Genomic DNA, 22,018 nt, shown 5'->3' with positions numbered 1-22,018 from the left:
CCTCCTCCCAGCAGCCGTTGCTCCCGTCACCTGTCTACCTGTCTTCTTTAATCCCCATCATTAGATCTGTAACGTGGAGCGACGAGGCGGCTCACTTTGTGCTTAGACGTGTTCTTGTGGTTTCTTTGTTGTGATATCTTCTGCCTGTCATCCACGTCTCAAGTATATAGATGTTTGCTTCCTCTTTCTTTTTCTTTTTTTTCAGTAAGATAATGGTTTTACCTGGACTTGACAGCAGACACCAATCACCTTTCTCTGCAAGCAGTTTGTTGAGTCAATAATTTCACATGAGTAGAGCTGAACAAATTACAGGATATAATAAATCCATGTAATAAATAGAGAGACTGAACACGGAGGTTATTGTTTGAATGGCTACAGTCCAGATTAAAGTGCTTTATTTTCCTGGATCCCCACTAATACAAACATTCATTCAACTCCAGCTATACCGCTCCATCCTTTTTCTCCCCCCCCTCCCTCTCTCTCTCCTCGTTGCGTAGCCTCTCCTCCTCTCTGCATCTTCCAATGACTTACACGCTCCCCCTCCCCCCGCGTGTCATACGTTTTTCGCCCCTTCTCTCCTCCCACCTCCCCCCCTTCCCTCCATCTCTCCCTCTCGTTCGCACCACATCCGCTCACTTTCTCCGCCAGCCTTCAAACACGCTGCAGGTAACGTTTAAGAAGATTGATCTATTTCTCATTCCTTCCATGCCACCAAAGCCTCCTCCATCCACCTCACCCTCCTCATCTTCTCGTGCTCTGTGTTTTTCCCCAACTGTGTCGTCGCACCATTCGCCCACGTCCTCAGTCGCTCGCGGCCCGGCTTGTGGTTGGGAAGAGGTCGACTGTAGATTTGTACATACGTGTGCGTTATTAGCTTGACGTCTGCCTTATCTCTGTGTGTGTTGCTGTGAGCCTCTTCCCAGGGAGCCTCCACGGCTCCTCCATTCCTGAGGCTGCGTCACTATCATCACAATGTTTGTTCATGTGAGGAGGAGAGTGTGAAGTCCTTGTGACTAATGTCAAATTGAAGCACATCCACTTGACTTTAATCTGCAGTGAAATGCTTTTTGATCATTTATTGTAATATCATTATATGCAGCTGTATGTTTGTGCTCCGCTTGCTCGTGCACATCCTTCTCCGTTTTAAAATGAGCATACGGTTTTTTGTGGATGATCACTAAACACCAAATGGCTGAATCAAGCAAATGTTCCTTTTTGTTGTGTTTTCTTTTCTTTTTTTTTTTAGGATGTCTATAGTGAATATTGTTGCCAGGGAGATCCTGGACTCCAGGGGAAACCCCACTGTGGAAGTAGACCTGCACACAGACAAAGGTTGAAAATAAATAAATAATAACACTATAACTCAAGCAGCCGTGCGGTTGTGTTCCTAACATCTTTCTCGCTCCTCGCCCTTTCACCTCAGACGCGCGCCGCTCCTCTCCACCTACCAACCCTCTGTCTCCATTTCAGGTCTTTTCAGGGCTGCCGTGCCCAGCGGTGCATCCACCGGCATCTACGAGGCCCTGGAGCTCAGAGATGGAGACAAGACGCGCTACAAGGGCAAAGGTGGAACCTTCCGTCACGCACGTCTCTCCCCCTCACTTTACCTGCCCCGCTCCTTTACACCCTTGTTCTTTTCTACAATGCGGATTAACAGTCTCCACATGTCTCCCTCTGTCCTGCTGCCTAAGGTGTGACCAAGGCTGTTGCTCACATTAACGACACCCTTGGACCTGCCCTCATCCAGGCCGTGAGTATATATACTGCAGACAATAGCGGGATTAAACGGGAGTTATTGAAATGAAAGATCTCCTCTGTGACAGCCATTTTGTTTTTCCGTCAGGGAATCAGCGTGCTGGAGCAGGAGAAGCTGGACAACGTGATGATTGAAATGGACGGCACTGACAACAAATGTAAGCCCCGCTCGCGCGCCGCGCAGGGCGATGGCATGTACGAGTACTGACATGTTTCTGCACCAGTGAGTGCCGGTTGTGTCTCTGTACCGAGCGGCTGCTTTCTGCTGTTCCCCTCAGCTAAGTTTGGGGCCAATTCTATTCTCGGAGTATCGCTGGCCATATGTAAGGCTGGTGCGGCAGAGAAAGGTGTCCCCCTGTACCGTCACATCGCTGATCTGGCAGGAAACACAGAGCTGGTCCTCCCGGTCCCTGTGAGTTGAATTTCTCACTCTCGTCGACTGTGTCATTTTAATCCTTTCTGACAGAGGGATCTAAATATAAATGCATCCCCCTTATCTGCCCCCTGTTTCAGGCTTTTAATGTGATCAACGGCGGCTCCCATGCTGGTAACAGACTGGCCATGCAGGAATTCATGGTGCTCCCTGTCGGGGCGGAGTCCTTCCGTGATGCTCTGCGCGTGGGAGCGGAGCTCTACCAGACACTGAGAAGCGTCATCAAGGAGAAGTACGGTCAGGATGCCACGAATGTGGGAGACGAGGGAGGGTTCGCCCCGAACATACAGGAGAACAGTGAAGGTGAGCACAGCGGCCGCCTCCAAGCATCTCCCTTTCCTCTTCTCCTGGATAACCTTCCCCGCTCCTTTTCCTTTCAGCCCTGGAGCTGATAAAGACGGCCATCGAGAAAGCAGGCTTCACAGATAAAGTGGTGATAGGGATGGATGTCGCTGCTTCAGAGTTCTTCATCGAGGGCAAGTACGACCTGGACTTTAAGTCTCCACCTAACGCTGCCCGTAACATCAGTGCTGAGGAGCTGGCCAGCATCTACCAGGGCTTCATTAACAACTACCCAGGTAATTGTGATGAGTGTCAGGATCCCCTCCTGATGAGAGTCAGAAATATGTCAAGAGTTTTTGTGTTGGCATTCGCACTTCAGACAGAGAAATAGACCAAATAAAACATCTGCAAGGGGCCTGATTTATTTCCTCCTGACTGTAAAAGAGGCTTTAATTACGTGTTACAGTGCTTATTAGAGAGGCGGAGGGCCTCTTTACCCTGTCGTCGTGTGTGTGCGCGCGCACTGCTTGTCGACAAATGCATGCAAATGCATTTGCGGTTGTCCTAGTGATGCCGCTGTGACTCGTGTGTCTTCATAGCATGTTGTATTGTTTGACCTGTGCAATTAAATGATCTTACCCATCTCTCTTTCCTTCAGTGGTGTCTATTGAAGATCCTTTTGACCAGGACGACTGGCCTGCTTGGTCCCAGTTCACAACCTCAGTGGGTATCCAGGTAAGTTTAAACTCGGATCCTGAAAGGTGTGTATGTTGTAGAAATTAAAATGGCCAGCAAGTGTTCTATGGGCTAAATATGGACACACACCAAGCTGCAGACCTTTAAAGTGTTATCTTATATAGTCTTAGCGGAGTTGAACTAGATCTATGACTTATAGCAACAACAAATGTTAATGCTACCTGACCGAGGGGACCTGATACGTGTTGGGCAGGTGGTTGGAGACGATCTGACGGTCACTAACCCGCGCAGGATACAGCGAGCTGTGGAGGAAAAGGCCTGCAACTGCCTGCTCCTCAAAGTCAACCAGATTGGGTCTGTTACAGAGGCCATCAAAGCGTGAGTTGGCTTTCATGCAAACCTGGACGCTTGTGCACGCAGTGTGACTCCGGCCCCTTCATGCACATTTTTCTGACTCTGGTTCCCAGGTGTAAGCTGGCCCAGGAGAACGGCTGGGGCGTGATGGTGAGCCATCGTTCCGGAGAAACAGAGGACACTTTCATAGCTGACCTGGTGGTTGGTCTCTGCACTGGACAGGTAACGCACACGACAGAGTGACAATTTCCAAATGTAGTGGCTTATTCTTACCTACTTACTTATTCCTTATCATACATAATACACTGTGCACTGTTCTGCACTCACAGTGCATAAAATCAGCCTCATAAAAAGAGACAAGGCGGCAACATGACAGTGCAAAATTACGGTTTGAGAGCAAGAGATTATAAATACATTTTGTGAAGCCACACATGCAGTAAAACCACATAATTACTTAAGAACTTAAGTCCTTAATTAGTTAGGGTAAAAAGATAAATGAACATCAATTAATATTAAGGAAAGCATGCACAGAATTTACTGATAAAGCTTTAAATGTAGTTGTTACTTTACCGTCTGAACAATTGATCCAAATATCAATAATAACCAATACAAAATATAAGTAATAATGTCGTCGTCCCATAACTTATTTTTCTTTCCTTCAGATCAAGACTGGAGCTCCATGTCGATCTGAGCGTCTGGCCAAATACAACCAGCTCATGAGGTGGGTATTTATAGCTTTTATTGCATCTACGCATATATACAGTATATGTCCTGAATGGCCTCTTATTTCCTTTTTCTTAATTCTTTTATCTGCTGCTGTCGTTTTTCACATTCATCTTCGTGCTCTCCATTTCTCCACATTTTCTTCCTCCCCTTCACCTCTCTCCTGTCAGGATTGAGGAAGAGTTGGGTGACCAGGCCCGCTTTGCTGGGCACAACTTCCGCAACCCCAGTGCTATTTGAGTGCCACTAGCAGCGGCATGCAAGGATGCACACGTGCAGACAAATCCCGTTATAATTCCCTGTCAGCAAAGCTCTAAACACACAAATACACATTTAAAGGCATCATGATATGTTTTCACATTAATTACGTGCATATGCTATACAATGCATTCTAGCTTCAGAGCATTGAACATACACTTCAAAAAGTGATTCACTACAACTACCAGTAGCAAGTCCTATAAATAGCCAGGTAATAAATAAATACAGATCTGTTTCACTTCTCGGCAAAGTCTCACTTCCCCTGATGGCCTTGTTGGTTTCTCTCTCTTCGCTGACCTCTTTGACTGTCTCCTTTTCACTAACTGCAGAAGTGTGTTGATCTCTTGTTCCCCGTTGCTTCCTCTTCCTCATGTTCTGCAGCTTGCTACAAAATGGTGTCTGTTGCTTTGTCTGTTGAAGGTTAAGCCCAATAAAAAGAGATGGATCTACAATATGTTAACTCTAACCAAGGCTCTCTGTCTGTCTGTTTCAAGCACGTTACAGGTCACTATTAAGAGAACAAATCCTGAAGAAAGATTTTTTTTTGGCTCGTATTTGGTTAATTCTTAATGCATGATGTAAACCAATAATTAATGGCCAGTTACCATACTTGCATTAGGTTTTTGGCAATTGCTTAAATTCACAAATCAGCAGAGTCGTCTACAATGAGCATGCTACAGTCCAATCTCAAACTGGATATTATGAAATGTTCAGTGTTAGTGTTGTGCCATCACTGACAGGCTTTCGTCACTGTGCAGACATATATTTTTATAGAGTACAGTATAACATTAAAAAATCTGGGTTTAAATAAATTTAAAATACATTCGTAACGCAGAAGCTTAAGGATAATGTAAGATAACATAAGATGAGACATTATTGATCCCCCAAGGAAAATTCAGTTGTTACAGCAGCAGATCAAGACCATGCAAGACCATGCAAAAAATATAAGTTTGATTCATAAATACCATAAGGTAAGAAAGGTTATATAAGAGTAAATATATCAAGTGTACAAAATGATTTACAGACTATCAAGCAACTAAATAACTACATTTTGGTGACAAAACAACCAAAGTTAAGTAGAGGAAAATGTATAGGCTACAGTAAATGAGACAAAATAAATATATGCACTATCTTTGTAAAATAAATAAATGGGTTTAAAACATTCGAGTAGGCTACAGACAAAAACATAAAAAAATATATATTAATAGGAGAATAGGAACATACACTCATTTACTGTTTTGCACTGATACATTTTTCTATTAATTTGATAACTCTGTTGTGATTAAATAATAGACAGGCTGAATCATCACCTTTCTTCCGCAGTTTCAAAATATGAACAGCAGCCTACTGTAGATCTTCATTTAAAATAGTTGTAGTAAAGTAGCGCATCTAATAAAAGAATTTACATATTAAACAAATACGGGATCAGGTACGTTTCTTGGTTCCATCTCACAGCCGCCGCGAGCTCACACCTGTGCGTCAAATGTCGATGTAGGACGCCCGTGTAGCTGCAGGTGAGGTTAACCGCTCCACGCGCTGTCCTGACACGAGCCGAGCAGCAGAGGGAGCGCGAGCGGGGCCCGTGCTGTCGGTGGTGATGATGATGGAGGAAGGTCTGGGGCCGCGCAGGCGCACCGCGCACAGTCTCCGACCGGGTTTCCATGGTTACCACACAATAGGAGACGGGACAGGGGGCTGCGTGAAGGGGGGAGAGAGAGAGAGAGGGAGTGAACGACAGGAGAGGGGAGGAGGAGGAGGAGGAGGTCTGCAGAGCCGCTTGACTGGACACACCGCTGCAAGCTTTTCCCCCAGACTAGACTCAGAGCCACTAAAAGACACACGAGACATATTTGATTAATTGTTCACGTGTTAATTGCTTAATTATTCCAGTTGGAATTCTTTCTTTGTCATTAGTATGTCCCCACATTTCTTTCTTTTTTTTTTTTTTTCTCTTGAGTCCACCTTTCAGCTTGTTAGGCGTTGAACTCTATCAGGCCCATAAGAACAAAGAGCCTGTGGACATGTCTTCCTCCTCGGGGTTCACTGTGAGATAAAGCCGTACGTGGTTCTTCAGTCTGAGCAGAGCCTGTCCATACAGTAAAGGTGACTCTGGAGGGACTCGGCAACAGACAGAGAGAGACCCTCCCTCTCGATCCCCCTCCCTCTTCAGAATTTTGGCCCTCTCTCTGCGCCTCTCTTCCTCTTTCTCCCTCCTTCTTCTCCTCCTCCTCCTCCTCCTCCTCCTTCAGCCTCCCCCCTCTCTCCTTATGCAAATCACGCCCTCTCCTCTCTCCCTTTCTCTCACCCGACGTGCATCCCTCGCTCTGGCTCACCCCTCCGCTGAAAATTGTGACTGTAAGACCGGGGAGGTTTATATATATATATAAATAATTATATAAAAAAAAGAAAGTGCAAGTCGTCTTAGAGGAAGAGGGGGAGTGAGTAGGGTGGGAGAGGGGGGCAAAAAAGAAAAAGGGGGCGAAAGGGGGTGGGGAACAGGCGAGGGTATACGCATCAATTTGTACAGTCTTCAGTTGGCACCCCTGTTTTTTTTTTCTCCTCCTGCAACGAATAGCAAGAGATTTCTTCTGCATTATTGTTATTATCGGAGTCCGTTGCAATATGAGCCAGCACAAGCCTCTGTTGACAGACGCCTGGGCTCTGAGGTGTGCGTGTCAGCGTGCAACATAAACCGACAAAACAGAGGGAGAGAAAGGAAAGGGGAGAGTGAGAGTGGGAGCACGCATCGCTGGATATTATAGGTAAGGAGAAGGAAAATGGATGCTTATACTCTGCATTTGGAGCTATTCCTAGTGGCCACGTTTCTGCTCTCCCACCCTCTTTTTTTTTCCTTTGTGCGTTAATGATCACCAGACTCCTGCGTTATGCCTAAATTACGTCCCGGTGAATTAATGTTAACAGAGTGCACGACGCGTACCCACATTCCAGCGATGAAAGGGGAGAGCCGGTGCGAAATGCCTTGATTCGCCATTCCATATCATCTTTCTTTCTTTCTTTCCTTTTTCTTTCCTTTTTTTTTTTTTTTTTTTTTTTTTTTTTAAGAGATATGCGGCGTCTGCAAACAGCACTGCACAGGCATCCATTCTGATTATGTATGTGCTGCTCAACACGATTCTCCTCTCCCCGTCGTGGATGGACTGTGTGTTCCGCCGTGGTAGTCTGTGGCAGGCTACGGGAGCAGGCTTTTTGGCCGCTCTCCCCTGCATGTGTATCAATAACATTCGCAGGAAGAAAGAAGAAAGAGTCGTTGCAGTGTCCGCTCGCTGGTGATGTAAGCAGGGCGACTGCATGCTGCTGCTTTGCATCACATGCAGTGGCCAATTTGTTGATAATGCATGTGCTTGTATGCGTGTGTGTGTGTGTGTGTGCGTGTGTGTGCGTGCGGAGGGGCTAGAGGTGTAAATGTTGGCGTGTGTTGGCGCTGGCTTTGCGTCCTACTTGTTTACTGACCATGGCCAAGGACCTGCCAGTGGACCACAACCTGGCCAGCAGCTGCCACCTGTAACTGAGATGCATTGTGTGCAGAAATCCACCAGGAACTGAATGTTTTCTATCCCTGTGCCTGTTTTCTAACCTACATTACCTCTAAATGCATGTGCCGTTTTTTCTGTATTGCATATGGGAGTGTGTACAGTAAGGATTTTACTCTTAAGGCTGAATCAGTCACTGCAGCATGCACTAATAATTAATGCATAGCCATGTGTAGTGGAGCTGCTCCAGGATTTACCAGAGCTTACTTTATTTGCATTTGAACACACACACACTCACATTTACTGGCTACAGAGGAGAGTGTGCATGTACTCTGCTAACTGCTCAGCCGAATATATCTTTCTTCATCCAGCGGTGTGCTCTATTTTTATCCTCATTCAATATCCATGAGCCATTTTTTCATCATAGTGGCCCATGAATGAATGGATTAGACGGGCCCCTGCAGAGTAGTCCAACTATGTTGTCAAGCACAACCTGATGGATGAAGGATAGATCTTGACATTGTGCATTTCCCTAAAGGCTGGCACGGTGAATAAATAAGCATGTGATTCTATTGACCATAACCAGGTCATGTGGGTTAACCACAAGTGGCTGTGGGTTTGGGTTGTTGTAGTGAAGGTGGAAGGAGGGGGGTGTGGCCCCCGTTTTTACCCAAGATGTTTGCTGGAGTTCGCAGCAGTCTTCTGCAGACTGCAATCCAAAAAGGCAGTCTACCAATCAGCACCTTCTCTCCTCTGCATCTGTTATCTGCATTGTTGTAGCTGCACTCAAACCAGTGCGTTCTGCCCGTGAGAGTGGGTTAACCTATTGTGCCTGTGGTTTTGGTCTTCTGTGGTGAAGGCAGAGGGCAGAGAGGAGACTGTTGTGCGCGCAGCAAAAAGCAGTTGTGCTGATACAGTGTGAAGCATGCTGGGAATTTAAATGTTGTAACCGTGCTCTTGCAGTTGTAAACTCAGATGTTTTTATCGTGTCACAAATTCCTGAGCTTCGCACTAAGCGCATACAGCGAATAATACCGTTTATTTCTTCCATCCCTATTTTTCCGTGAACTGCCGTTTTGTTTTTTATGGCATGATAATGAATTCTCAGCAGGATTTCGATGCAGACTGAACCATGCCTTCTTTGTTTATGCTTCTTCACAGGTTTTGGTAGCTCTCATGGTGTAACACAGACCAGTCAGTAAGCAACTGGATCCAGTTCAGTCCCTGCAATGACTTGTGTTGTAAAATGGGTGCTATAAAGAAGAAATAATGAAAACAAGGACACATAAAGAATCGGTACGCACAAGGCCAAGTACAATGTACCAATGTTATTCTGCATGTAGTATGTGGGAGTAGAACTGCAGCACATTTTTTATATGTGATAATATTTTAACGTGAAATGATTTATTTTGTTCTGAGAGGCAGTAATGTGTCTATATATTCATTTCCTGGTCCTTCCCCACCCTTTTTCTTCCTTCCTTCACTCTGTTGTTCCTCTGTTCACCTTGATACAAGCCACCTTAAATTCACTCTTTGAATCCGCTCCTTGAATCCTTATTTTTCTATCAAACCTTATTCCTCTAACCCCGTTTTAATACTTTCCCCTGTATTTCCTCTTTTCCTCTTCTATTGGACTTTGGTTTACAGATGCCCATGCGGAGTGGGCGACGGCGGGGGGCAAGTGAGGAGAGAAGGGGTAGACGCCCGCACCCAAGTCCCACCCGCCCTGAACGCAGCGACAGACAAACGGTTAGAGGCCACCTCTTGTGTCTATTATTTCCTGTCCCCGTCTTGTCCTTAAGTTTATATTTGTGCAAGCAAGTACAAGAGTCATGAACAATAAAGAACTCTCCCTGTGTATTGAATTCTCTGTGTGTGGTTGTGTGCGTGCTGTCTGAGTGTATGAGTCATCCGTGTGATTGCCACAGACGAACCTTTGCAGTGTCAGAATTGGTTTTGTGTTTTACACCTTAGCAGTCTTGAAATCTTTGATGTTTCATATTTGATGTTGAAGTTCTATGTATGCGTGTTTGTGTACATGATCGCGTTGCTTTGTTCTAAAAACAGACATCGCTCTATTACGGATTCAAATGCATCACTACAGAATTAAAAGTCTTGTGTTGTTTTAGCAAAGAGGTGCTGGTGAGGAATTGGCTGGGAATCGCTTCAGTCGCAGATCACAAGGGCATGATTCATCAGAGAGTGAGGGGGAGGAACTTGTGTCTCCTCCAAAGAGGCAGAAAGTTCAGGTTTGTGTTACATTTCATCAACTTGTTATATAAAGAGCAATTATAAATCTTTGATTCAACTAAACAACCCAAAGGCGCTGTCTGGGCTAAAACTCTAATCTTCCACAAATGCATAACCACCTAATATTACAAAACTCTCAAAATGTAAATGTTCCCCTCATCCATAAATGATCCTCTCTTGTCAGGATTCGGCCTCTACTCCAAACCCTCCAACCTCAACACACTCGACTGACAGCTCGGCTCCTTCCACTGTCCCACCTCCAACCTCAGTTGCCAGCCAATCCCGTGAGAGTGACAATGAAGATGGCCAATCCCAGGGCAGCAGGAGTTCAGTTGTAGGGAGCCTGGCCAATAGCAGTAGTAGTCTGAGCAGCGGGCGGGATATAGACCAGGACAATCGTTCCTCATCCCCAAGCCTCTCTGCTTCCCCTCTGGGTAGCCTGGACTCCGATTCCGACGGCCCTGACTCACCAAAGCAAGGAGAACGGGAGAAAAGTAAAGAGGGTGGAGCGGGGAAGGTTGCAGGAGAGGATAGGAGGGTGCTACGAGAGGGGAGAGGGGAGGAGTCCTGTGGAGATGGAGAAAAGAGAGATGTTGATGCAAGAATTGAGGACTGTCCATCTCTTAAGCCTCCCTCCACTCCCTGCTCTTCCTCTGGTCTGACTCCCTCTCTCCGTGGAGCAGGAGATTCATCAAATGACAGCAATAGTGGGAGGAAATCATATTTCTCCCTGGACTCCAAATTAATGTGTAAAGTTGAGTATGGTGGACCAACTGGTGTTGAAGGTGCACTTAGCGGCAGCAGAATGACTTCCAAATCCAGCACACAGTGCGTGAGCAAGACAACAATCTCCGGAGGGGATTTTTCTCATAACAACTCAAACATTCCCCACTCTTTGCCTCCTCCTCTTCCTCCTCCACCTGCCCTCAAGCCTTTGGAGCTTGGGGGACAAACCCTTCCTTCTGAGGTTAAGACAGAAAGGGACAAAATAGAAAAGGCAGACAAACTCCTGGACAAGGCTCAGTCCGCTCCTCCTTCTCTGCTGCCACAGACTGGCCCCCAGCCACAGTCCCAGACCCAACCCCAGACCCAGCCCTCCACCCACCCTCACCACTACAGCTCCACCAGCTGGCAGGGTGGCACAGCAACTGGTTGCCAGGGGAGCTGGGGCTACACCCGTTACCCTGGCAACCACCACCCACACCAACCACAGCACCAGCCCCCAGTTCAGCAGCAGCAACTTCCCTCTGTTTACAACCCTCCATCCTCTCGCCACTCCTCCTCCCACCCCTCTTACCTCCCCCATCCTCACCCTCACCCCCACAGGGAGTACCTTCCCAGGTACGCTGGAGGGGGAGGGGACAGAGAGAGGGGGGCTGCAGGAGAGAGGGAGAGAGGAGTGAGGGGGGAGTGTGGGGGGAGGGAGATCAACAGGGAGTTCTCTGCTCCCATTGGCAATGGCAGCAACAATAGCAGCGGGGGAAATAGTAACAGTGCTTGTGGTGGGATGGGTGGACCCAACATCCAAGGCAGGGAGTTTGGTGGTCTGCCAGTCGGTCAGAACCGGGACTTCCAAGTTTCTGGGAGAGATGGACCTAACTTGGGTCCAGAAAGAAGAGACTTTGGTCCAGCTTTCAGAGACAGGGATCGTGAACGGGAACGTGAAGGAGGAAGGGAGTTTAATCTGCCGAACCAAAACCAGACTAGAGACTTTGTCCCGAGTGGAGCTGGAGGGGGGCTTCCCAGAGACAAAGATGGGAGCAGATGGAATGAGTTTGGGGGCCAGACAAGAGATGTTGCAAGCAACAGTAACCCTAACAACAGCTCCATCCAACAGGGAAACCCCCCAAGTTCAACCAGCGGGCTACCGGTTACCCCTATGCTGAACCGTGACCCACCTGCATCACCCCAAAACAATCCCAGTCACCCTTCCCATTCTTCCCTGCCCCCACACCCACACTCACATCCCCCAAACTCATCGAACCGGGACTTCCCTCCTCCCATGGACCAGACACAAACGGCCTCCTCTAGTGCAGACCACTTTCACAGAGAGTATCCTTCCACTGGAGGGAAAGACTTTCCTACTGCGACACCCTCTTCTACTGGCACAAATAGAGAGTACCTAAACTCCCCTGGGGTAACTCAAAGTCTGGGACGAGAGTATTCAGGGCCTGGAGGAACTCAACACCCCCACCCACCTCATCCCCACTACCAGTCTGGGCCCAGAGACAGAGAGAGAGACTCAAACCTACGAGAGTCTGCTCTATACCAAAACCGTGGAGGTCCAACTCAACCTCCTGCACTGTCTCCTTCCTCTTCTTCCAGCCATCATGGACACCCGGCCAACGCTCCTTATCCCCCTCCTCCACCTCAACCTCCTTTAGCTCCGCCGCAGGCCTCCCATGGCCAGCCACCCCCTTCAGGCATGGCACTCGGCGTACGTCCCCCACACTACCAGTCCTCTGCCCAGACTCCTCCAACACCCCTGTCTCCCTTACCCAGCCCCTCCACCAATCAAATGGGCGCCTTCTCATCTTTTCCTCCTGGTTCCTCCTCTGCGCCCAACATCCCTATTCCGGCCCCAGGTGTGTCGTCCAGCTGTTCTCCTGGATGCCGCCCGTCCCCTTTCCATGGCACTTTGAACAACCACCCTCCATTCAGTGGGTCATATCATTCCAATGGAAACAGCGGCAGTAACATGGCGAACAACAGTAGCAACAGTAGCGCACCCAACAGCAACAATAGCAGTTCACAGTCACTCTCACCTCAAAACGTCTCAAAGGGACCTCCACCTCTTAACAACTCCGCCACCAACAACAACAGCATATCAACACCTGCCTCCACCTCTGGTGGGGATGGACATTTGGAGTCAGGCCCACTTCCCACGCCTGTCATTAAAGAAGAACCAATAGAAGAGAGAGAAGAAAGTGAAAGCCCACCACCGATGTTGAGAAGCCCCTCTCCTGAACCAAAACCAGTAGACATTCCTATCCACGCCAGTCAGTCAGCACGGTAAAGTCAAAAATGTCTTCTTTATCGTCCTCTTGGGACTGTTAACATGTCATTATGCACAGTCCCCTGTAATTAACAGTAATTATTATGATGGTGATACTGACCCTGGATGGTTGTAATGATGATGAACAACACTGCTGTGTCTCATGATCCTAGGTTTCACAAAGTCCTTGACCGTGGCGCTGGGAACTCCTGCGCCCGCAGTGATGTCCTCTTTGTCCCATTAGATGGCTCCAAATTGTGGAAGAAGAGGAATGAGATGATTGAAAGGGCCCGCAGGGAGGTGGAGCAGCGGGCCAGAGACCTAAGAGAAAAGGAGAGGGAAAGAGAGAGGGAGCGTGAGCGCGAGAGGGAACTCGATCGACATCTACAGGTGTGAACATTTGAGGCTGATAATTATATAGCCTGTCAGGTTGAATGGATTTGGCGTAGATTAAATTGATAATTATAATAAGAATGGAGTAAAGCAGATCGGAGCACATGTGATTTACTGTCTTCTCCTGTTTTCTCTTCAGCAGCAGAAGGACATCAACGCTGCCGGAGGGGGTCGCCAGGGCTCCTCACTCTTCTTCCCTTCCTCATCCTCTATCATCCTTGACCCTTCGTCTTCCTCCTCTTCTTCCTCTGGCAACCCTGTCTCCCATCCTCCCCCTCACCCCCAGCACCATCCCTCACATCCTCATGCTCACCTTGCTCCAACACACCATCTCCACCCCACACTCTCTCACTCTATCCCCCACTCCCTCCTCCTACCATCCATGAGTGGGACATCAGCAGTTGTTGGAGGTCCCCAAGGGGCACTGGGAATAGGATTGGGGGGACCTTACTTGGGCCCTGACACCCCAGCTCTGAGAACTCTGAGCGAATATGCTCGCCCCCACGCTATGTCTCCACTCGGGGTAGCAAGTCGTGCCCAGGCGCACCACCCACAAGTCCACCATGGTCATCCTCATGTCCACCCCTCATTCTTTCTTCCTCAATTTCAGAATCATGCTTTAGGCCACCCACACCACCTGCCTACAGATGCAGCTACAGCAGCAGCCATCTTGGGCTTTTTGTATGGTGGTAGCCTTGAAGGTGGTCCAGGAGTCGCTGGCCACCCTGGGGTGGCAGGAGGACCAGTACCCGGAGGGATAGGGGGCGCAGGGCTAGGAGGAGTAGGCTTTCCTCATGCAATGGCTGCGCATCGAGATCGGATAAAACCGGGGTTTGAATTTAAGAGCGATGAGCGGGTTTACCCACCAGGGTCCATAGCTGATCCCGCTGCTCTTGCTCTTGCTCATTCACACTCTCATGCCCATGCTCACGCTCACGCCCATGCTCATGCCCATGCACATGCCCATGCCAATGCCCACGCCCATGCACACTCCCTTCTCCTAGGAGGTGGTGCAGCAGGAGCTAATGAGGTGTCACTCTATGGTACTCCTCCTCCCACAGCTCCACCTGGCCCCCCACACCTCCAGAACCCAACCCTTGCCCCGGTAACTCGACCTCCCAACCCTCCTGTCCCGCAGTCCCTATCTAATCCACCCCCTTCTTCAGTCCTCCCACCCTCTCTCCCCTCTCACCCTTCATCTGCTCCTCCGGCTGCACCCCCTGCCCCGGCAGCCCCTGCAGCACCTCCGCCAGTCCCCCCTCCACCTGCTCCGCCAACCTCCAACGCCTCCTCACTTCATCACCCAGTCCCCCATTCTTCTTTTCCCAGCTCCCTGTCCTCTCATCTGCCACCAGCCCCTGCCCCAGCTGCTCCCCCTGAGACCTACCCCACTCCCACTCGCTCTCCTGCCTCTTATGAGCGAGACAGGAGTGGAGAAAGAGAGCGGGAGAGGGAGAGGGAGAGGGAAAGGGACAGGGACAGAGCAGCTTTACCGGCCTTTGGGGACAGAGAGCGAGAAAGAGAGAGGGAGAGAGAAAGGGGAGGAAGTGGTGGAGGCGGAGGGGGAAGTGGAGGCGGAACAGGTGGAGCAAGTGGAGGAGAGAATCTGGGGCGTCTTCAGATGTTAAATGTGACGCCTCATCATCACCAGCATTCACACATCCACTCACATCTTCACCTGCACCAGCAAGACACAGGTACCCACTGCTACTAACAATGCTGCCATTGACAACCCTCATCAAACTTCAGATTTCACAGATATGTTTTCGAGTCAAAACTCCCGTTAGAGTCCATGCATGCTAGATGTGTTTTCTAAAAACCAAAAGGATAATGCTGGTTCAGGTCTATAGAAAGGAGACAGTGCTAAAAAGAGCGCTCAGAGCCACACCACTGCACTGGATGACACGTTCCTTCTTTAAAATTAACATAAACAGTGTAGATGTTTTACACCATCCTGCAGGGATTATGGGACTGACACGCCACTGTGTGCCTCTATCAGCATCTAAAAATAGCGCAAAACAAATGCAAATGTGTTAACACTTGAGATAATACTAAAATGCAAAACTATATATTTGTGACCCAGTTTTAAAGATTGACATGTTTATTTAGGAACATGTTACACAAATGTGCTTGGGGCTGCCACAGACAGGGCAGAGGAGTCAGAAAGTGTGGTAAACTGACGGTTCTTGTTAAAAGAAGTAAAAGAAAAAATAGTGCCAGCCTTATCCTTCAACTACAGTGTAATAGATTTTGCATTAGTGAAGAGCTTGAACACCGCTTTCCTCTGAATGCCGGAGAAGCTGCCTATAGTTTTCTCTCTGAGACATTTGATCAGAGTTGCTCAGAGATATCACTCTCATCAGAATTATGTTTGGCGTCAACAGTAAAAGCAAAAGTGAATTGCACAGTATGGAAATCAGCCACATTGGCAAGAACCTTAATGTCAGTATATGCAGATTTCTAATGTGTTTGTGTTACCAAAAATCCCTATGATGCAACAATAATGTCTTCCCATGTTGTGTGCATCATGCTTTGACTCATTTTTAAATATCTCCTGTATTTCCTATTACATCACTGGCATCCAGCGGCGGGCGGGGTTCACCCCCTGATGGACCCGTTGGCGTCGGGGTCTCCTTTGGCACGCCTCCCTTACCCAGGAGCCACAATAGGCACCCCCATCCTGGCTCACCCCCTCACTGACAGCGAGGTGCTCCGCCAACAGCTGTTCGGTGAGGAGAAGGCTCCTCGTCCATGTACTCGTTCAGTTTTCTTTCTCTAAAAACACAGTGTTTAAAAAGTTTATGAAGAAGCGTTTTGACCCTGATGGTGATGAGTGACCACTTTTACCCCCACCTGCTCCTCCTCTTTCCTCTCGGTTTTAATTATAGGTGCTCCTTTCCGTGACCTGCCACAGCCTTCCTCCCTCACTGGTCCCATGTCAGCAGCCCATCAGCTCCAGGCCATGCAGCAGGCCCAGAGCGCAGAGCTGCAGATCCAGAGACTGGCCCTGGAACAGCAGTGGATCCACCACCATCACCACCACTCCCTCACCCAGGACGAGTATTACAGGTACAGAGATTCTAGCCTCATTCAAGGCACTTTTACTACAACTAATGAATACTTTGATCTTTTCAATAGACTTGTTGTCTTTAAAATGTCAGAAAAGACATTTCTGTTGTGGTTGCTGTTGGCATACACGTGTATAGGTTTATATTTTGTCCTAATACCCCAATTAACCCAGTATTCAAAAAACATATACTTTTAATAACTTGGTAGAAATATGTTTCCTCTTCGACTGTTAAGAGTTTTTTTTTTTTTGTCATTTTAATTTTACCATAATTCCATTTGTAAAAGCACTGAATAGGATGAATATTTTTTATAGCCACTGTAGCCACATTTGATCTATTACTGGCTGTGATCTCACCAGATTAATCCCACTCACTTTTGATTATGCTTCATCATGCATGGATGTAGAGGCAGACAAAAGCTGAATGCCCTGACACTTAGTGTGGATTTGTCTCAGTGTTATAACATATCTATGTTTGTTGATCGTAAGTTTACTCTGCAAATAAGTGAACACGCTCAATGATGATACTTCTCTATATGCAGAAGCAGAAGTCCTAGTCGTAGGGATTCGTCGAGTCTTTCAAGCAGGGGTCTGCAAGTTTTTCAGGCAAAGGTCCCACAAACTGATGGAGAGATTAAGTAGAGACCCCCAACCTACCATATGTGTTCTATATTGAATTTGGCCTAGTGCTATTTGTAAATATATATTATTATTATCATTTTGCATTCAATATTATGCTAGTCAAATAATACACAGGTACACACATTCATTTTTTTATGTACACCAGCAGGGTAGCTGCACAACTGCAGGAAACATACCTACATAACATATCTGAGTTGTTTAATTATAGCTGCTGACAGTTCCAGGATTTAACTTTAAACATAGCTAAATGTAGTAGGGACACCAGTCATTTGGGTCTCAGTAGGTGGCTGATGGGAGTGAGCTGTACTGTTAGTTTCTCTTCTCCTCATATTTCATCTGGAGACTGAAGAGGCTCTCGACCAATACTGGGGAACCCGACAGAGTCAGCGTGAACATGCGGCCTCATGATTGAGCGATAGGGGTGGGGCCTAATGTGTACAGGAGGCTTCGACTGACAGGCCTCTGCTAGTGTGGCGCTCTGGGTGAAAGGGTGCGCTGTTGAGACAGCTCCTGTATCGCTGAATGAGTGGAGCACTGACTGAAAGATAATGTATTCTGCCTCCATTTATCCCTTTACTAAAAATATGTTGGATTCATGATAATGTGTATTTAAAGACATTTAAATGTGTGGGGGAAAGAAAAAAAAAAGTAAAATATGTCTAATCAACCAAAGATTTTGCGACCCCCGCCTACAGTACCTCCGCGGATCCCCTAGGGGTCGCGGACCCTTTGTTGAAGACCTATGGTTTAAAGCTGATCGTACGCAAATACCTGTTAGCTACAACACTGATGTCCTCGGCATTAATGTGCAGTTGAGATGAATCCCAACTTCAGTGACCTCTGTCCACTGTATGGGCTAACATGACTTCTCCTTTGACCTTTCAGTCACCTGAAGAAAGAGAGTGACAAGACCCTGTGAGGGAGGGGCACCACAACAAGCAGCATGGAGAAAACCATGGGAGAATATGTGCGAAACGGAACGAATGAAGCAAGCACTGAACACAGTGAGGGAACAAAGACTTACAGCGAAAGCTGGACTAATGGACTTCACTGAGGGAAACAAGAAGATTTTGAAGGATTAACAAAAGAGGGAGGAGGGCGTGAAAATGTTGCACACGGTCCCCGCTAACTGCACCAGACTCCAGCGCTTTCCTGCATAATGTTCTTGAACTCCAGTCCTGTTTTGTATTGTGCTCTGTACAGTATATTAGGTGGGGCGGCAATAGTGAAGTACAGTATGTGTAAAATACTTGATGCCAGAAGGAATGTGTACATGAGTCTCTTTTATGTCATTGCATGTAGCTAGGCGCTTATTCTGAACTGGTGGAACTTTTGGTTCTATTTTTAGTAATGACCCCCTCTTTTGTATCTGAGGGGCGTTCAATATGCATGAGACCAGCAATTTAGTGTTCTGTTATGATCAATAGTATTGTTATTATGATTAATGTTGTCTGTTTGTTGATAATGATATAATTATATATACAGCACATATTATTTGTATTATTTTTTTACATTTTCATGGTATGGCAGTTGGTTTTTATTTTTTATTTTCAATTTACCTTGTGAAACAAGATGCAAATGGAGGCAAAAAAAAAAAAATCGGGAAATAAATTATAATCTTTTTTGCTAGTTTCTCGCGTATTCATGAGTGCACCGTTTTTTTCCACCCTCTCACATACATACATACATACATACTATTTGCCTGTCTTTGTTTTATACAAGTCACTCATGCACAAAGCATATCAAATTCCTCTCCCTCTCTCTCTCTTTCTCTCCCTCTTTTCCCCCTCCCCCTCTCTCTTTCTGACTCCCCTGCCTTCTCCCCACCAGTCTCTCCCTCCCTCCCTCTCTTGGTGAGTGTAGCTAATAGGAGACACATGGGATGAGTGTGAGACATGGGAGTTGAGTCGCTCCAGTGCACACCAGCCACCCTGTAGAGCGTGCATTCCTTACTGCACTGTAAAGATGAAAAGAGAAAAAAATATATATATGAAGAGAGACAAATGAAAAAGAGAGAGAAGGGAGGAGCTGTAAGGGTGTGATTTACGGACAGCGCTGAAAGCTCAGGGCTGCGTGTGTTCTCACCGTGTCCGACCGGAGGAATCTCCTTCAAGTGTATACGGATCAGTGAAGACGGCCTTTACGTCGTAGACAGACTCACTGCTGGCTAAACCTGACTAAACAAACTTCACAATAGTGCAGCTTTTAATGTCTGTTCTGTTTATGTTATCCATTAAACTGCACACTCCAGATGCTTTTATGCAGTGAAACCGCCTCATTCAGATGTGACACTGATTGATAATGAAACATATACTGTGCAGGGCACGCTGGTGGGTAGCTATGTAGGTTGTGTGCCATTAAAAGTCACCTTGAATAAGTGTGTCAACATAATGTAAAGTATCTTCTAGCAGGACAAATCTGATCTGGTCACATCACATCTGGGGGTTATTCTTAGCACTTCATCAGTCCTTTGTTCAGAGCGGATGAGGACGTCGACAAAGACGTGGATGAAAGAGAGTTTATCTGAACACAGGGCTTTTATAGAAGGCTGGGGGTAAAATTAAAGCCCGCCATTAGCAGCTATTCTCCTCAAATCTAGCACAAACAATTCCTTCATCTTCCACGCTGATTAACTAGACATGAAAAGTTAATTGAATCAGATTAATGCACAGTGTCACATAACATTCACGTCTCCGTCGTCTGTGAGTTTAATTGCTCTGCCATTAATGACAGACCCCAGTCTGTCTGTGCCGGGCTGAGAATGTAGCACAACAAGAATTAGCTGCCAATATTTCTGGTCCCCACATGTGACTTCAATTTGTACAAATTAAACAAACAAGGCCGCAGATCAACACCGCTCTTTAATTAAGAGCCGATTAAAGTCAAGTCTCACAGTCCCAGATTACAGCACAGTAAAACTCAAGAAGAGTTGATGTCAAAGCCCAAGAACTATTTTTTTGAAATAATGTATATATATATATGGAAGAGGATGAGGAAGGTGAAGAGAGAGGGATAGGTAGAGTGAGGGTTGAGAGGTGACAGGAATAGAGAGAGTTTAGACACACCTTTGTAAGTTATGACATCAGGCATTGTTCCTGATATAAAGTTATTATAACTAAGTAGTGTTTTTTGAAATTCAAATGGTGGATGTAAGGCTACCAATACACACTTTACAATCTTTCTCTTTTCATTCAATGGTTTTGCTGAAAGTTTACCTTCACAATAATTTTTCTCTTTCCATTTGACCGGTGTTAGATTAGCACTAACACACCAATCAGGACTGACGACTTTCCGCTCCACTTTTACGGTTTCAGTCTCACACTTGGAGTCAAAATCAGGATGCTCTTCCTGTATCCTTCATAGCGATGCTGGAACCTGCAGGGACCGACGCTCACCATGGTCAATGAAACCTCTGCTTCAGCAAGTCCCCCGGCGCCCCATTCATCCACAGAAGCGACGTCCCAGACTGCGACAGACAAACTGCAAAGTGGCACAGTTGCCGTCAGAGGACGGAGCCTGTAGCCTTCTTCACCTCACCTCACCCGGACAATCAATCTCCTCTGACCTCATGCTCACTGCCGGCTGGAGAAGAGGATCCCAGTGGATCATCTTGAGGCATTGCTGAGCATCTTTAAGTGGTTGTAGACAAGAGGCGGGTGACCAGAGCGGGACCTGGACCAGGGGCTTCTGTCTGCTTCCATCACACATGGGTGTGCAAACGTCCTCATGATTGAAATGCAATGCGCTGCACTTTGTTGTATTCATGTTTTTATACTTGTCTTTGACGGCTCAGTGAGCTTTTTACTTGGCCCTCGGGGCTAAATAAAGTTATTTGTATTGAACTGAATGGAAACTGATTAGACCCAGTGTTAAGACAGTCTGTGGTTTGGTAAATAAATCGGTGGTTCTTTGGACATGAGGACAGAGTCAAAATTAATTTTGAGTATGAGACATTTAAGCTTACAATAACGCAGCATGTTATACACATCAAGTAGCAAAAATACAGCAGTTTATACATATAAGTTGACAAAGATACAGCGATGTATTATCATGATATTGTGCTTTAAATCTTTTCTGTTTCTTGAGATCTAGTCTGAACTCTTGCTGTCTCTTGGTGTTTTTGTGTCTTGTTTTACTTCCTATTTGTCCTTTACTCTCTTGTTATTTCTCCTTGTTTGCTCCTCACGCAGTGCTCTCACCTACGCCTCGTATGCCCTTACACATATAAAGCCTCGTTTCTCACCTTGTTGTTCATCAGTTCGTCATCCATCATCCACGTGTCTGTTCCTTGCAGGTGGTGTTTCATATTTGTTCTCTGGCTCTTTGTATTTTTTGCTCTCATTCTGTATCCCCTTTAGTTGGACTACCTCTCAATAAATGACTCTTTGGACTTTTACGTGGCGGCTCTCTTTATGTTACCTTAAATAAGTCAGTCTTCATTAAAGTCATGTCATTTCACCTAGTGCCATTCATTTATAGTTCTATGTTAGCAAAACATCCAACCATTTCCAGCTAATGGTGAGTATATACCACAGGAGTCATTTAGGATTTCTGGTATCAAATGAAAGGGACACCTAGTGGACCAACGTATACACGCCACACTAACCAAACAGCAATGTTTGGACCAGTTGTGTGCATATAACGTCTGGAAGGACGCTGCCAGTATCATGTGACTACAG

At 46.7% G+C, this 22,018-nt stretch overlaps 2 protein-coding genes across 7 annotated transcripts; both read left to right on the top strand.

Moving 5' to 3' along the window:
• Positions 1-556: 556 nt before the first annotated feature.
• On the top strand, positions 557-4,967 carry LOC125016884 (gamma-enolase-like). The gene is made up of 13 exons (XM_047599641.1): positions 557-666; positions 1,247-1,332; positions 1,471-1,566; positions 1,692-1,750; positions 1,844-1,913; positions 2,034-2,167; positions 2,269-2,491; positions 2,569-2,766; positions 3,129-3,205; positions 3,420-3,544; positions 3,634-3,742; positions 4,183-4,241; positions 4,414-4,967. Exons 2-13 carry the CDS (start codon positions 1,248-1,250, stop codon positions 4,481-4,483), a joined length of 1,305 nt encoding a protein of 434 aa, XP_047455597.1. The 5' UTR covers positions 557-666; position 1,247; the 3' UTR covers positions 4,484-4,967.
• Positions 4,968-6,985: 2,018 nt separating this feature from the next.
• On the top strand, positions 6,986-18,968 carry atn1 (atrophin 1). 6 transcript variants are annotated; one of them, XM_047598837.1, is made up of 10 exons: positions 6,986-7,263; positions 9,154-9,288; positions 9,640-9,741; positions 10,122-10,241; positions 10,427-13,254; positions 13,411-13,627; positions 13,773-15,327; positions 16,216-16,359; positions 16,519-16,699; positions 18,225-18,968. In XM_047598837.1, exons 2-10 carry the CDS (start codon positions 9,262-9,264, stop codon positions 18,256-18,258), a joined length of 5,208 nt encoding a protein of 1,735 aa, XP_047454793.1. In that variant the 5' UTR covers positions 6,986-7,263; positions 9,154-9,261; the 3' UTR covers positions 18,259-18,968. The 6 variants fall into 6 exon arrangements, with proteins under 6 accessions (XP_047454793.1, XP_047454791.1, XP_047454792.1 ...); XM_047598835.1 differs by having other exon boundaries at positions 16,216-16,383; XM_047598836.1 differs by having other exon boundaries at positions 13,770-15,327.
• Positions 18,969-22,018: the final 3,050 nt, after the last annotated feature.

The sequence above is a fragment of the Mugil cephalus genome, chromosome 11 (genome assembly GCF_022458985.1).
Source record: "Mugil cephalus isolate CIBA_MC_2020 chromosome 11, CIBA_Mcephalus_1.1, whole genome shotgun sequence".
In the NCBI taxonomy this organism is placed as follows: Eukaryota; Metazoa; Chordata; class Actinopteri; order Mugiliformes; family Mugilidae; genus Mugil; species Mugil cephalus.
The sequence above is the reverse complement of the archived record's forward strand: the minus strand, read 5'-3'. Positions and strand labels throughout refer to the sequence as shown.

Coding starts and splice junctions, on each gene's coding strand:
- LOC125016884 (XM_047599641.1), top strand. CDS start 1,248: ATGTCTATAGTGAATATTGTTGCCAGGGAGATCCTGGACTCCAGGGGA. Junction 1,914..2,033: donor GGACGGCACTGACAACAAAT/GTAAGCCCCGCT, acceptor TGTTCCCCTCAG/CTAAGTTTGGGGCCAATTCT. Junction 3,206..3,419: donor CAACCTCAGTGGGTATCCAG/GTAAGTTTAAAC, acceptor CGTGTTGGGCAG/GTGGTTGGAGACGATCTGAC.
- atn1 (XM_047598833.1), top strand. CDS start 9,262: ATGAAAACAAGGACACATAAAGAATCG. Junction 10,242..10,426: donor CAAAGAGGCAGAAAGTTCAG/GTTTGTGTTACA, acceptor CTCTCTTGTCAG/GATTCGGCCTCTACTCCAAA. Junction 13,255..13,410: donor CACGCCAGTCAGTCAGCACG/GTAAAGTCAAAA, acceptor TCATGATCCTAG/GTTTCACAAAGTCCTTGACC.